The 16,421-nt window shown below is 34.6% G+C and overlaps 2 protein-coding genes across 3 annotated transcripts in view; one reads left to right on the top strand and one right to left on the bottom strand.

The window, feature by feature from the left end:
* The window catches only part of LOC124631671 (protein roadkill), a 48,097-nt gene extending 33,689 nt beyond the window's left edge, over positions 1 to 14,408 (bottom strand). The window contains exon 1 of one of the 2 annotated variants that reach the window (XM_047166177.1): positions 14,238 to 14,408. The gene's annotated coding sequence lies outside the window, so the exon portion shown is untranslated. The remainder of the gene's footprint in view (positions 1 to 14,237) is intronic. The other variant, XM_047166178.1, reaches the window with a different exon arrangement.
* A 630-nt stretch (positions 14,409 to 15,038) lies between these two features.
* Positions 15,039 to 16,156, top strand: LOC124631919 (huntingtin-interacting protein K). The gene is made up of 3 exons (XM_047166555.1): positions 15,039 to 15,357; positions 15,614 to 15,721; positions 15,976 to 16,156. The coding sequence occupies exons 1-3, from the start codon at positions 15,199 to 15,201 to the stop codon at positions 16,069 to 16,071; spliced, it is 363 nt and encodes a 120-aa protein (XP_047022511.1). The 5' UTR covers positions 15,039 to 15,198; the 3' UTR covers positions 16,072 to 16,156.
* The last annotated feature ends 265 nt before the right edge of the window (positions 16,157 to 16,421 follow it).

Below are 16,421 nucleotides of genomic sequence, written 5' to 3'. Positions count from 1 at the left end.
TCAAAAACTAGAGCTGATAAAAAAAAACTACTAATAGTTTTAAATATGGTTAAATATGAGTAGTCAACAACAGCTTAAAAAATCCCGGCAACAAATGTACTGTAAACTAGTGTAATAATTGAAAACATGGATTATTTGTTTACTAGCACATGTAGATGACAAAGTATTTTGACTCTTAATAGTTAATGTCGTTTTAGTAAACAAATTCGAACATATACAAACTATATACAAAAATATAAGTGGAAGTAAAATAGCTTATGCGGTTTTCCACAAACCCTGTAAAACCAGTTCTTAAAATTCAAAATGCTAAATAGAAACTCAGTTTACATATGATGAGTAAAGGTATTTTTGCAATAACCATTTTATAGGCACATAATAGTAATACCATGCCATACAAATGTCACGCCGATTGACCAATAAGTGAGAGAGTTAAAAAATTGAGGTCTCAACGCGGGACGCTCCTCAAAGGAGTTCATGGTTGAATGGAACATGTACAGTGTTCAAACACTCAGCCTCGCATAATTATACACCTTGAGACGTCATCGTAAGGTTTAAAATGCGATGGCACATCAGAAGCAGTTCCTAAATGTAGGATTGAGAACGTTAGTGAATATATAATGTTTTAATCTTTATATCCTCTAAAATAGAGTCGACTTCTGTTTACAAGATGGCGGCATTCAAGAAGTAGGTTGAGAGAACGCACGTCTAGTACACTCGTATATCACAAAGACTCATTAACTCATCGGTGTAAGATGTGTTGTGATTGTCAATAATGGACTCTATGGATTTATGACATAAAAACTTCAATGTGATGGCGCAACTATCGGTTTATTAATTAATGTAACAATTATGTACTTAACTACGTCATAAAGAATACTATTGCTGTTCACTGTGTACGGCAAGCCATTGTGCTCTTTTTGAAAAAAAAATTGCTAATAAATAGAACTAGAATTTTCTGACTGACCTAGTACTAAAAAAAATAATTCTAATTGAACCGTGCTCTTTTTGACATTTATATTTTTTTATAATAAAATAAGTTTAATTTCTTACTACTTGATAAACTTGATGTTTATTAGGTCATAAATTATAATTTAATCTAAAACACAGTGTTACATAAATTATGCTGTTATGTTTCTATAAAGTGTAAATTGCACTAAGTGCAGTGATTACACTCCATATAAATTCAACTGAATCTGCATAAATCATGATTATCGAACATTCAGGTGTTCTAGCGCAATAAACTCTTAAATGTACCGATCTAATGCCTAGGTAATAAATAGTATAAGAAAGGCGAGAGGCTCGTGCACTTTCTACTAGAACATGGAACAAAAGTTACGATATCTCGTGTGATATAACCGCGAGTCGCTGTACACTGCGGTGTAACCGAACGATACAGCGATTTCACGCCCCATTCGACTTTCATAACACCCTTCTAAAATACGCACATATCTACAGAAACTTAAACGAAACCATTTCATAATCTGATAAACTTTCTTCTGCTTGTTACTGTACTGAAAATAAAGAAAACAACAGCATTATCGAATCGAAAGTTTCAAAAGCGTATCCAAACAGATTGTTTGTGAAACTAAAAAGCTCCCACCTATACCACTGACACAAAAATATGCAATAACATTTGAATAAATGACCCTACAGAAATCGGTACGGACCTTAGCATAGTTTCCGCTAGTGGCTACAGTATACTTTATGTTAACTGCTTCAGCCTACACAGTCCAGTTGATTGGCTAAGTCTGACAAAGGCCACTGACTGTGCCACGAATATTTCGGTCAAGTTATATGCTAACTCGCCGTTCCGTTTCTTTGAGCTTTTCATTGAGATTATTGCTCAATGCATATCAGATGTTATTATTCTTATTATATAGGTATCATGTATTCAATTAATTGTTAGTGCGATAAGGAAGTGGCAACTCAGTCCGTATATTTAATAATATAAATCGTAGCGCCTTCCAAGTGTAAATATTGGCACAGTAACAGCCGACTTTAGAAATGTTTACCAAACTCGTTCGAAACGGGGATAAAGCAGGTAGTTATCACGATTGTCTCTAGGGTCGGCTAACTGGTCCATCGATAAGGCTAAAAGCTCACACATTAAATAAACAAACGTACTAGATTAGAAACTAGCTTGTTTTGCAAGTTTCTAATGCTGTTGATTAGTTGTAATATGTTGCAAGTTATGAATATCTAACAATCTGGCTATGCCGCATTCTCTGACAAAGTGCCTACCTCGCTGGTAAATTGCAAGAGATCTCAGCGAGAAATACGTTCACCGTCCTAGATGCGCGGTACTTTCGTTTTGAAATCGGCGCGCACAATTGGCCGTATCGAGACAGAAGCGGACCAGCTGCACTGAGCACAGCTCGCACGCATTCCTGTGCCTGACGAGCACACCCTTCGCCCACACTTTATTATTTCAATCATAAAATAAAGCTTATATAGGTCGTTTATTTCTGCCACACCTATCCCCCTGTCCCAGTATCAAAAATAAAGCGCTTGAAGCGTAAAGGCGTGGTGAAATCGGTTAAATTACAAACTGGCACAGAATTGTTTTAACTATCAACCAATTCTGATACGTCTAGAAAGAACCTAAGAACAGACTTTCATCAAAATAAAAAAGCATTTGGCAGCTTTCATGCAGCGCATTCGATTACTACCGAAACATAAAAACAGGCATTCAAGAGATTGCTAAAATAAAATTAACCATGTAAAAACTTTCATTTGTATACTTTTTAGTAAAACTATTGAAAGTTAGCCATGAAAAGAATTTCTACTGACTGTGATCGATGATCGTGACAACTTTCAAAACTGTATTTAGAAGATAATTGAAAGTTACATAACACCACCAATGAATTAGTGCATAGATCATCAGCTAACAGTGTAAGTCTAATTGTAGTGTTAAGAATTATAGTTCGGCCATTCAGAGAATGCGTTCCTGACACGTCGCGATTGAACTGACGACGTAATAACATTCATTGATTATTGATATAATAATGTTGTTTTAATGCTCCTCAATTGTTAAAACGGTAAACAACCAGCAAAAATATTTTTATCGTAACTGCAACGCCATTGCAAAGTTACGTCGTCAGTTCAATCGCGACGTGTCAGGAACGCATTCTCTGAATGGCCGAACTTTAGTTCGTTATAAGAACGTTGTTTAAACTCTGTCCTAATTTCTATTGCAAATCTGTGCGAAGAAGATGTGGATATGAATATGATTAATACCACGAAAGTATTTGAAGGTTGACTAAATTTTCTTCAAGATGAATTCGTGTGAATGTGGCGGGTTTGAATTTCATTTGTACCGTAAGCATACGTAGTGCGTCTAGCCACGACTTTTGCAATTTGCGTTTCACCAACACAAGGAGAATGTGACATAATTTTACTGGTACATTGCTGGCACAGAAAAAGTGTTACCAAATAAAACTCATCGCACAAAAAGCGGTCCAGTTGATTTTAAAGTGATTTCGTAAATTGAAAATGAGTTGATGATGGATGACTTACGAGATCGATGAATTCAATTCTCGATACATTTATTATATAGAAGCTCAACCAACGAAATCCATGTACAGACAGATTCTGTGAGAATGAATAAATTATGCACGTGTCAGGTCGTCACGGTCGTAAATGCAACAACAGTAACAGTAATACATTAATGGCGTATCAAATTAACTCAAACGGACATATAAAGTGGCTTTTCATTTATGCAGTCAACGTGCGCCAGATTTCATAAGCGTTCTCTCCGCACCCTGATCTAGGTTATGTGGTCGACATCGGCGGCAGCAGCGGTGGCGTATCGAGCGCGTCTGATGTTAACCTACATACATCGCTGGCACACTTACACCAACTCGGTTGGGGTCGAGAGCACCCGGACCCGTAAAATTCGTGACCCAGCCCCCTCCCATCCGACCTCTCGTTGTATTTTGAGGTCCCCGCTACGTCAAACGTGTTAGATAACAAATTTCTAGGTTCTACTTTTTGCATGACTACCTACTCGCTGCATGCTTGCTTACTTATTTAGTCGGTTTCAGCTCTTTTCAAGCGGCTCGTTGAAGTGAACTCTATCAATAACAAAGCTATTCAATTTTCAATGAAGTTTGTTTACCATGGTTGTGGTCTCATAAATTTTCAACGACGTAGTACTACAGTTTTCCAGAGAATACTTTGCATAATTAAAAACGAATCGGAAGTGGTTATCGTTTATCGAGGAATCATTAAGCAATATTATGGAAGCGGTTACACAGCAAAGCAGATTATTCCTTTAATCATGTACATTTTTGTATAAATGTAGGAAAATTAATAAAGCGAAAAGCGGAATTAAATAAAATGTTAAAGTGAACATTTTATCAAGCCTTTTCAGGATTGTCTCCTACATACTTTGTGATTACACATCAAAAGGTTATTTTTATTTTGCAATTCCGTTTATATAAAGATTTTAAGGCCGCTTTCAGACCCACACAAACAATCCTAGAACACTGTAAAATGCTTCGTAATCCAATACTCAGTTGAATCAAAAGATAGTTGTGAATGCACGTCACCACAATGTATACTTCAGTAAAACCTTCGAAGTTGTTTATGCTTTCCAGACAGGCATCATCGCTCCTCCTTGGGTCACGATGCTCTTCAGTACGAGTGCCATGCCTTGCAGTCACGAGGGTCGATGCCCGGCCTGTGTCGCTAACACTACCAATCGATAACCTGATTTGCACTACTCATACAACACTAGCCATGATTCACCCGATATAACCGAATTAACTAATGTTTAATTACCACGCCTATCTCGATTCTCGATGCGTTTCCACTGTCCTGCTCGCACTCACTGGTATTAACTCGGTTGAGTAATCAATCCCTAATGTGGTGTCGCATGTGGTGTTATCTGAATTCATAGGAATTTATTCATATTCTCAATTAGGAGAACTGTGAATAAGTCTGGCCATATTACTCATATGGCGTTATTTCTCAAAGCATCTATAGTAAAAAAAATATTTGGTTTATTCTTCGAGCATTTTTTCTTGGAAGCCAAAGCAAAGCTTTAAAATCTGTAAAGAGTTTATTGATGTCATTGTACATGTACTTATAGGTAGGCCTATTGCGATGCGAGTTGATGGGACAATGCAAGTGTCCAGAGCCTGGTCCGCGTGCAATCCGAGGTCGACGCCCTCCCGGCGGACGAGTTAACCGCGGAATACTGACCCCTCTCGCACCATACACTCAACAATACACTAACGACTCGATACACATAAGGATAAAGTCCGTTTTACAACGCCCCAACTACCGGTTAGAATAACCACAACTTTGTAAGTTCAAATACGAGCAGATATCAACGGCATATTCATACAGGAAGTACGTGCGTATCCAACATTTTTGAAGACCGATTCTATTTATTAATAACATCAAATACTTTTGTTTTAACAAACGTGCCATGAGCAAAAATAACATTTCTCATAAAAAAGTTTAGATCTGTGAAATCAATAATTGTAGATATGCGTTGTTTGTAATTTGCCGCATGCCTCTGGCGTATGGTGTTTGATGAGAAATGTGTAGGAAATGAAGCGCAATTACGCACTATGACAATCCAGAAAGCGCAGCATGAGCTGACTTTAGACAATAGTTAAAACTTGTTAACTGTTTCGTAAGCATCATTTGTCTTTCCGGTTAAGTTAGCGTCGCGCTAAAATTTTACAGTTAAAATGACGTCTCACTTAACCGCTAGCCGAATGATAACCCTAAAAACTAAAAACATCTATTAGATATGTAGTGCCGTTGTACCGAATTAGATCGAGGTAAAGCGATGAACAACGCGATAGCTAACGTGATAGATAAGTTATCTATCAGTACTAACGCTGTGGTAGTTTGCCACGGACCGCTTCAACAATAAGGTACTATTATAAATACTTAATGGTATTTACGAGTACCAGTTAAGTATACAAGGAAGTATTGTTTTAACATTGTTATCTGTTATACATGAACGCTCTACAGGGTCATCTGCCGTCACGAATTGATATTGAATCAATATTTAAAACTTATGATTTACGTTTAGCCTTTATGTCTGTGACAAGGATAGTTATTATCATGTTAATTACTATTTCTGGTTTTTAGTTATGTAATATTATAAACACAGATTAATGTAAATCTTCTGGTCTTTTTTTTCGTTTAAATCAGAGACATATTTTCACAAGAGACCGTTTTTATCCAGGTCTTTTTGAAGTAGTCCGATTAGAATGCAGATAAAAATACAGGTCATTATTCATACGTAAGTAAATAAGTGGCGCAGTTTCTATGGGAGCGGCAAATAGGAACTCTGTAAACGAAGACAACGATCGCCGCCCTATTTTCCTTTGCTTCATACACATACATGAATATGAAACCACAAACCTACTCCATGACCGTGTGACCCAACACTTTGTAAGTATCTAATTACTTTGTACGTAATAAGTAAATATTGTTCATCATTTTAACACGATTTCAGGAAATGATCTATATTGACGTAAGCACGTATAACCAAATTGTTTTCGTCCTAAAATCTTTTGTTTTCACAGCATATTCGAGAGTTTGAGAATATAAAGGTTCTTCCCACACGACAAGAATTTATTTGCATAGTTTCTAGTATTTTAAACTAAGAAAAGTAGGTAATCATGACATGATGCTGTTGAAAGCTTCAACTGTTTTGTAACGTAATGTTTAAGCACAGTTTTAAGGTGGCCACTGACCTGTTTCATTTGGATATAACGTAACATTCGCAACGGGTGTTGTTAGGTTGGTGTGTTACAGCAAGTAGCGCGGCACGGCAGGTAGACTCGAGCGTTCACTTAGTTTGTAGCATGTAATGTAACATTTAGCAGAAAATGACATCAGTCAGCCGACGCCTTTACAATCAAAATGGAGGTTCAAGTATCTGTTGTATTTATTCAAGCTCAGGTGCTTCTTTGTTGACTTAATAAAGTGCAATTACATCGTAATGATTTATTAAACAACATTAAACACGTTTGTAACTTTTACGTAATAATTTTACATTTTATTTTAATCTTAATAATTATTTATTACCATTGTACGTTATACCGACTTTAAAACATAATTACTACGTCAATGTCTTTGTTATTAATCTTACGAGTTTATCAGTTTACTTATTCAATTTTAGCCCGCACTAGAAAAATTTGTTAGTTGTAAGTTTTGTTAGTTGTCGAGAAAACTTAGTCAAAACAAATTATTTTATTCACGCCCTGAATACTATTAGTAAGCACAAGACGAATGTTACTAGATTTTGAGGAATGCACCGGTTCATCATCCTCCGAGCCTTTTTCCCAAACTATGTTGGGGTCGGCTTCCAGTCTAACCGGATGTAGCTGAGTACTAGTGTTTTACAAGGAGCGACTGCCCTGCCTGACCTCCTCAACCCAGTTACCCGGGCAACCCAATACCCCTTGGTTAGACTGGTGTCAGACTTACTGGCTTCTGACTACCCGTAACGACTGCCAAGGATGTTCTATGACAGCCGGGACCTACAGTTTAACGTGCCATCCGAAACACAGTCATTGGTGTCTAAGATATACTTAGAAAGTACATACAAACTTAGAAAAGTTGCATTGGTACTTGCCTGACCTGGAATCGAACCCGCGCCCTCATACTCGAGAGGTTGGTTCTTTGCCCACTAGGCCACCACGACCAAAATTCTGTATTCAGGGTAGTAGGTGAACCGACCTAGAAACTGAAATGATGTCATTTATCATTTGGAGCGTCAAGTCCTTGAGACAAAAGTTACCCAAGGCCGGTAGCCCCGAAAATATCCTTCTAGCGGGAAAGTCCTTGGAGATACAGAATACAAGGTCACCTCATTACGGATGTGGCCGACTAGTCGTACAATCAGTCTATGGATTCAGCTTACTGTAACAAGGTTGCAGAAAAATATTTCGGTAGGCACGGGATTTAACGATAAATTCGTTGAGCACTTTTCAAGTTTATAGAACGTGAATAAATATCTGAGTCTATTTATTTTACTTGAGAATACAAGGTTTTTACATTGTGAGTTTCTTTTTAATCGACTTTGAATAAACTGTACTGTTGCGACTTATCTGATATTTTAGATCCGTTCAAGTGATTATTTTGTTAAAGGTAACTGGAAAATTGGTTCAATAAATTGTTATTCTAAGAAACTTAACTCGGGTATAATTTGATATTTAGAAAGTATATATGTATAGCTAATAGTGTATCAAATTATTATGCTTTTAGGACCAAGGTTATGGCGAGGTTATTCATATCACCTTCAAACTCCCGAAATCCATTTCAGAATTTCTGTAAGCCAATTCATTACCTACTGAAGTTTTAGCTACGTTCCTTTTGTTACGTGCCTGAAACGCTGAATAATATCCTTGAAGTGCAAATTTACATTACATCAGGTAAGATAGGTGAAGAGAAGAACTGAAATTGCTCTGCAACGGGCACAGATACAAACTCAGTTCACTTACTGAGAATTCCTTAATGGAAAAATACCGAGACACTCATCCCGGCTTCGGGATTGATCCAACCATCCCTGGTATGCCCAACGTCCCCACTTACCACTCATAAAAGTCGCAGTTAGCATATTTATTTGTAGTTATATAGAAGTTCGGGTCAATAAACTGCAATTTGACTTCTTGTTTGTCTGTTGTCATAGCAACAGTATTTTGTTGTTTTGTTCCAAAGTTCTTTGTACTGTCGTCAGCTATTTGTAATAAAGACACGTGCAGGACTGTCAACAAAAACACAGTCTTTTGAATATCTTTTTATTTTTTCGTTATCCTGCCATTCACAGGCGTAGACTGGCACTGTGAAAATAATATTTTTAAATATCAATCTGTCAGTTAATGATATTAATCGGCATTTAACTTCGCCTTTATAAACTAAATGTAAATTCTAGTACCAGTCTACCAAAGATCACTCATAATTTTACAAGAAAAGGTGAAATAAACATTAACATACATTACATATATTTTATAATAGTTTTGTGTTGTAAAAAATCTTATTTATTATTTTTAATATATTTATGTAAATTCGTCCAGAAGCAGTGCATAGTAATCAGGTACACAATTCTCGTGAGAAGATAACTAGTGCAGGAAGATTTATACAGTTTCTTAGAAAAGGTACGCATATTATTATTAGTCCAAAGTTGACCGTTACTTTTCAACACCCTAACTAACAAAACGCTATGGTATTTTTACCGTTATTTTTAATTTATGAGTAAACTCATGGACCGAGGCCGTTCTAATTATTTCGCTACTTAACTACGCTTAGAGAAACAAGCTGTTAATGTAATAAAATTAAAATGATACTGACTGTATGTAAAAAATAAGCTGATGTACCGAAAAGCTGAAACCATACAGTGATTTCCTCAATTGGTAACCAAATTGTGTCAAGGTAAGTAATTACATTGTTTCAATATGTTTTCCCGTATTCAGCGGATATGATAAAAAATCAGGCCAACCAAAAATATGGAAAGCTATAACCGATTTTTAATCAACCAGGATAAGGAGCGAGGTCAATTTGTATCAAAAAGTATTTTAAGCGTGCGCTTCTATTTTGTTTAGCGCCATCTAGCGGCAATCGAGTCAATCAGATGATGTTGCAAAACAGCTACTGAGCTTTTGTTCAGATATAAGTGTAGCAATTCGAGCTTTCCCTGAATACATTTATAAAAATAGTCCGGTTATAGTATTTAGCGTTAGCTATAGACAAAAGTCCGCTTTTTAAATGGCCCAATCCCGAAATATTCAGATGATTGGTAAACCATTAGACCTTTTTTTTACCCATTCTGTGCCAACAACGCACCTGTTGTATTCACGTTGATGGCCATTAAAAACACCTTGGATCCCTGCGACAGGTGTTAGCAGATTTTTTTCAGTTTCGTTAGTTCTGTTTGATGCACGATTTTAATTGTTAATCTCGACTAGAGAATATTCAGAGGGGACTTCGGAGATGTAAGCAGATTATAAGGGAGGACGATCTAATTAATCTTCTAGCGATAATAAAGGCAGTCCCTAACTGCAGCTGTTTGGGGGTTTGAAGGAAATATGAAGTTATGTACCCGACCTTTTAAAATATATGTACAAAAGATAAGTGATATCATTCTGCGTATAAAAGATATAGGATCCTGCGTACTCTTTGGATGATGACGTATTGCCGTTTAGAAGAGTCTTATATAATGAAAAAAAAAAATGCTAATGAAGCGGCTTTCGTGAACGATATTGATAACAAACACACGTACTACTTTTGTGATCTAAAAACGAAATTACAATGTCAGCAGCACATCACGCATTTCTCGTTAAAATTGTATGAGTAATGATTTAGAAGCCGCGGCATTGAATGTGCCCCTGTCTGCTAAACAGTTGTCGCTTCCGCATCGGAATAAAGTTGGACGTTTTACTTTCTACTAGTAGATGTAAAAACGGATGTATTTTAGTTGCAGTAACAGATTTTGATGAGATTATGTAGGCCTATAAGTTATATACAATGTGTCCCGGGGATAAGTGACCGCCCGAAATTTTTTGAATATTTGTACAAAATTAAGGATAATTTCCTTTATATTTGGGACTTACCGCCTTTGGTTTTTTTTTAATGATTTTTAGTAAATACTGTGACGTGCTGCAGTTTTTTTAAGATATTTCCTAAGTTTTTACATATTTTTAAATTCTTTTTTCTTTATTGACTAGCCGACATCATAGTTTATCAATTAAAATTATCAAACATAACAAAAATGTAATAAAACATTTATTAGAAAAAAAAGAAAATAACGCCTTTTTTTCAGTTTTTCCAAAATAAGTCCAATAAATGCCCCCTTAATATCACTTTCTTTTAATTTATTAATAAACTACATGATATTTCCTACAATAGCTAATAACAAATGCAAAAATACTGTCAGTTGAAATTGACTCCTACTCGGTAAAAAAAGAGCAAAGCCTGTTATTAACAGGCCTGACAATAAATTTTTTTTAATGATTTTTTTCAAAAATATAAAAGAAATTATCCTTAATTTTGTACAAATATTCAAAAAATTTCGGGCGGTCACTTATGCCCGGGACACATTGTATATTATCAAAATAACATACCTACAAGCTACTTATAGTATAGTAGTCTTTAGGAGTAGTTCCCTAAGGAGGTCTTTGCGTAACGACGAACCAAAGGAGGACATTTGTTTGCTTAATTTCCCAAATAAGTACCTATTTCGTAGATTTTAAATTAAAATCAAAATTACCAAAAAAAAATTGCGTTTGTGTTAAATTCTGATGACACTCGACCAACAAATAAATTGCCATGTCACAGGGAACTTTACCTATCATTGAGTTCGTGTATTTTTTTTTTATATTACCAAAAAGGAGCGCCATCTGTTGAACGAACTATAAATTAATAATACCGTAGCTAGGCACAAAGATTACATTTATAGGCGAATGGTTTCTGCCAGCAGCGGCTTATTACGTCTCGTGGGAACTACTTCACGCATAAGGACAAAAATTTGCCTATAGCATTCCTCGAAAAGTGGGCTATCTAACACCGAAATATTTTTTAAAATCGAACTAGTAGTTTCTGCTTTCAGGCAAACAAATTGTTCAACTTTATGATATTATGTATTAGTATACTATACACTAATAATATAATAAGCTGAAGAATGCTTATTTTAAAACTTATAGATTAAATAAATTAATGAGGTGAACATTTTTATTCAACAATATCCTCATACTAGCTCTTTGCCTAAATATTTACATAACGATAACATGGAACGGAAACTTCCAATAAGGATAAATAATAATAATTTCCCTCCTAACGACGTCACAGGAAAAATGGTAGAAAAATATCTGTATCACCAGCTTATGTGGCTACTTGTACAATGATTTTATTTATGTCTATATTTTCCTCGAAGCTATTAACTTTTGATAGATTAGTTTGGTGATTTTCATACTTTACACCTGTCAGCCATATTAAATTATATCAAGAGGAAGTGAAAGTTTAAGATAGTATATTTAATATACCAACAAAAAATATATATTTGGTAGCCCATTTTTTCATAATTTTAATGCGTTTATCACAAATGTAGATCATTAAAAAATATCATGATAATACGAAATACTGTTACAACGAAAATAATAAGTAAACATGAAATAACAAGTTTCATATTATAATTTTATTATAGAGAATGAGACCAAGTAATGAACCCTGTGGCATTCTTGTTAAGATACAACAATAGATATGCAGCTATTGACAGAGAAATAGAATAGCTACAGGAAATTATGATTAACTAGCACAGCCATCTCTATCAAATGCTTATTTGATATCAAAGTAAACAATATTACATAATTATTAAATATGTAGTACATGTGATTTACAATAAAAAATATATTAAATTACTGAAATGGTAGTAAAATAATACATAGGTGTAGAATTATTTTACTTGTTGATACTTGTGGGGAATCGGTAAACTTTATTGAGTAAATTCAAAATCAGTGCAGTAAAACTTTATGCAGAAAAATAATTGCAATTCAATATATGTCATGGAAGGGTTAAATCATTCATAGTATACAATCAGATGCAGTGTAGCCAACATTAAAATGTATATATGACTGCACCAGGAGCTGGGTCAAGGAAAATGCGGAATAGTGTCAAGACTTCTTGAGTACAAACAATGATAAAAGACACATGAAAATTGGTCAGGGTGGAGCAATAGACATTGCCACATGAACACTATTGTACTGGGATCTATGTAGGTTGATGGTTACATTAAGCTGCATAGTCTATTTTTATTTTTTTAATGCTGACCTTAATTTGTTATGATCGCTGAAAATAATTGTAACTATGGAAAATATTATATTTTTGTTTTCATACACATAATGTGCTTACCAAGATTATTGGTAATAACTTTACCTTTCATATAAAATCTATGGTCAAACAGTGTTCATACCGTTTTTGACTTTCTGAAAAAAGGTACAATGTGCCTTGCATACAACTGAAAAATGTGTCTCAGAGCTGAACCACCTACATTGTCAGGAATATTATTTATGCAAGTACCTTTATTCGATTCTACTAAGCTTACCAGGTACCTGCACATTAATTTTGAATTTGGATAAAAATCTTAAATTGGGAAATACATTGCAGAAATACCTAGGGCCTTTGGCTATGTTTAATCCAATATTTTATATACCTAGTATTTGGTATTTCATATACCTGGATAGTCTCTTAGGATGTGGGTGAAACTGCAGTAAACAGTAAGTGTCCGCCTGAGAACACTTATAGCGATAATTCTGCCCTTTTCATCAACCATTTTAATTTTTAATTAATTTCAAGTACTAAAATGAAATGCAATCTCAATTTATGTGCAAGGATTAATTTGTGCATTATGTTTTAGCAGATATTAAATCCACAGTTAGCATTGTGACGACTGAAGAAAACTGCAGAACCATTATTAAAGTATTATCCTTCTCTGAAAAAGTCTATATCATTGTTTCTAATATTAGTGCTATTTATTTACTCACAGATGAAATTAAAAATTAAATTAACTGTAGTTACTTTTATGATTGCATTTGACTTTATTACTCTGAAACAGAATCTCATGACTTAAAATTTTTGTATTGTTACATAGAAACCCAATTACAATGAAGTAGCCAAGCAAAGCATGAACATATAAAACACAGTCATAAACCTTTCTACCCAGAACAATAGAGGGATCTTTCCTTATTATGGGTACCCATGTTAGTCAAAAGATTCTCAACAAAGTACTGTTTTGAGAAAATTATAAACTTTATCACAGTTATTAGAGACTTTGTAACAACATTATACGTAGTTACCTGGGTAGTTCATAAGCTTGTTAACACATGGCAAAATCTACACTCAAAACACCATGGTTCAAGGTCACTTCACTCACACAACTAATGTTTGAAGTCAAAATAACACACAGTAATTCCTTTTTACATATATTGTATCAGCGTAACGATATAGCCTCGCGTGAAATTACTAGAAAGGCTATGGTGTATGAAATAGACACGAGCTATCGCGAGCAAATGAAAACGTTCTCCATATTGCCTTGACGTCACATTGAAATACCAAACAATGGTTTATGGAACGAATCGCAATCTATGTATTTAATTTTGAATCAAATGTTAAAGATTAGGCTCGTTTCTGCGTAAAAATTTGTAAAAAATCAAACGTCAAGGGCGAAATACCATTATTGGTTTGACAATTCGCGAAATCTAAAATTACACACTTACCAATTCCTGCCGTTTTCGCTGCACTTTTGAGGGTAACCAAACACTTAAAATTATAAACTCAAAAGAAAAATTGTTTTAAATTACGTTCTACCTTAAAAATTAAGGAATTAAAAACAAAAGAAGAAGAAATATACAGTAGTATGGAAGGGGTAACGCAATGCACAGCATAAGCTGTCAAAGTGTCAAGAGTGTCATTCAAGTCAAATAAATATTTATAAATAGAGTGAATAGCAATATCAAAATGTATTTTTGTACAGATATTATCTACAGGATAATTTTAAGTTTTTGGATTAGATGAATTTGACAAACATAAAGTTTTAAAAGCAATTAAAATGTTTGTATCTGTTAAAGCCTTGGTAGATAAGGATCCAAATTAAAATAAACATCGGCTAAATAATTAAACGTGGAAATCATCACGACAATAATAATCTCTATGGTTTCCGTTCGGAAGTATTTTTTATTTATTTCGTTATTTGTAGCAAAAATCTATATAATGATTAATCTCGACATTCGTGGCAAGCGTACTTCTCTTCCTGCCCTGCATTTGTATGGAATATATTATTTATGGCAGTTTATTTTTCCTTCAGTTTCTAATTGCTGTATCCTATTTGATAAACAAAAAGGAGTAGGTAATCAATAAAGCGGCAAACTATAAAGTAATATTCAGTTATTCAATGCAGTATATCCCATTTTGTTTTTTATTTTATTCTGTACCAACCATGGATTTTATAAATAGAATGAATCACGATAAGACCAAAGAGAATCGCAACATTCTGCTTGCTGCTGTTGGAGTTCAAGTTTCCGAACGAAATAACCTCAAAATAATACAATCTCATTTTCGTTTTCGATTTACATGACAGTTTTGTTTGTCTGTAAAATGCTTATTTAGTTGAAATTTGTGTAGAAATAATTAATTTCAAGTAGAATTCCTGTTATAGTATAAGTATATATAAAGGACAGGATGGCCGACGAAGAAATTAACGGGGATACTGATGATATCCAGCACGATAAAGATAAAACTCAGAAGAAGACTGCCAAACATGATAGTGGAGTAGCAGACTTAGAGAAAGTTACGGACTATGCCGAAGAGAAGGAGATATCCTCCCAGGACATATCTGGGGTAAGCATCTAACTGTTAGCATTAATACGTGCGTAGAAGGTTACTTTTTCATCGAATAGTTGTCTGTTCTATTGAGGTTATCACTACAGTACAGTGCTCTTGAGTTTGGAACTCATAAAATTACTGTTCTTTAAATTCGATATTCAAAAATAACTATTACTTACGGAAGAAATGCGTTGCTTGAAATTTGTGATTCATTGGACTGGTTTGATAAGTACAACTAATAAATTTCTCACAGAAAACAATTTGATTTCAGGCCCTGTCATTAATAGGCGACAGGAGAAACAAGGAGGCTGCTGAGCGTCTAGAAAAGGAAAAGGAACTACAAAAAGTTTCAGTGAAAAAGGATGACATAGAATTAATTGTAAGTTTGCAGAATTGTTAAAAACACTAACAAAGTTATGATATCTTAGTTTGTCTAGAATTCTGGATGGTATCAACACAACTTCCTTCTGAATTGACTGTAGACTGAAACTGTAGGAATTTATTTACTCTGTAGACATACCATATAATTCCAAAAACTGAAGTAATTGGTACAAGTACTACTAAAGAAATATCAATTTATTGCATTGCATTGCTTAAAAAAGATAAATAAACATAAATTCTTATAACTTCCAGGTAAAAGAGATGGAGATTTCCAGAACATTAGCAGAAAGAACTCTAAGGGAACATCGGGGAGATGTGGTAGCAGCACTGACAACCCTCACAAACTAACATGAATATTATACTAATTTATAAGTTTATGTTCATAAACAAACAACTGTCTGAACTTATGTGAATAGAATTTTCTATCCAAAGATTATGGATTGTTATTTTTATCTATCAGTCAAAGGCATCTATCAGCTCATAGGGCTATTTATAGGCTTCATTCACAGCAAGAATTCTGGGGCTAAAACCTCTTGATTGAGAAAAATAGTTGGCTGCAATCGGTTTGGCTCTGCAGTTCTCCTAAATTATGCAGGGTTTCTGTATTTCCTTATTGTTGACTGCTTTATGTGAGCATCAGAAACATTTTAGCTGCATATATGAATTTCTTATTAATACCTACTATAGTTCGGCCATTC

Source organism: Helicoverpa zea, chromosome 7 (genome assembly GCF_022581195.2).
Source record: "Helicoverpa zea isolate HzStark_Cry1AcR chromosome 7, ilHelZeax1.1, whole genome shotgun sequence".
Lineage (NCBI taxonomy): Eukaryota > Metazoa > Arthropoda > Insecta > Lepidoptera > Noctuidae > Helicoverpa > Helicoverpa zea.
This window is presented reverse-complemented; position numbering and strand designations above follow the sequence as displayed.

Coding starts and splice junctions, on each gene's coding strand:
- LOC124631919 (XM_047166555.1), top strand. CDS start 15,199: ATGGCCGACGAAGAAATTAACGGGGATACTGATGATATCCAGCACGAT. Junction 15,358..15,613: donor CCTCCCAGGACATATCTGGG/GTAAGCATCTAA, acceptor ATTTGATTTCAG/GCCCTGTCATTAATAGGCGA. Junction 15,722..15,975: donor AGGATGACATAGAATTAATT/GTAAGTTTGCAG, acceptor TATAACTTCCAG/GTAAAAGAGATGGAGATTTC.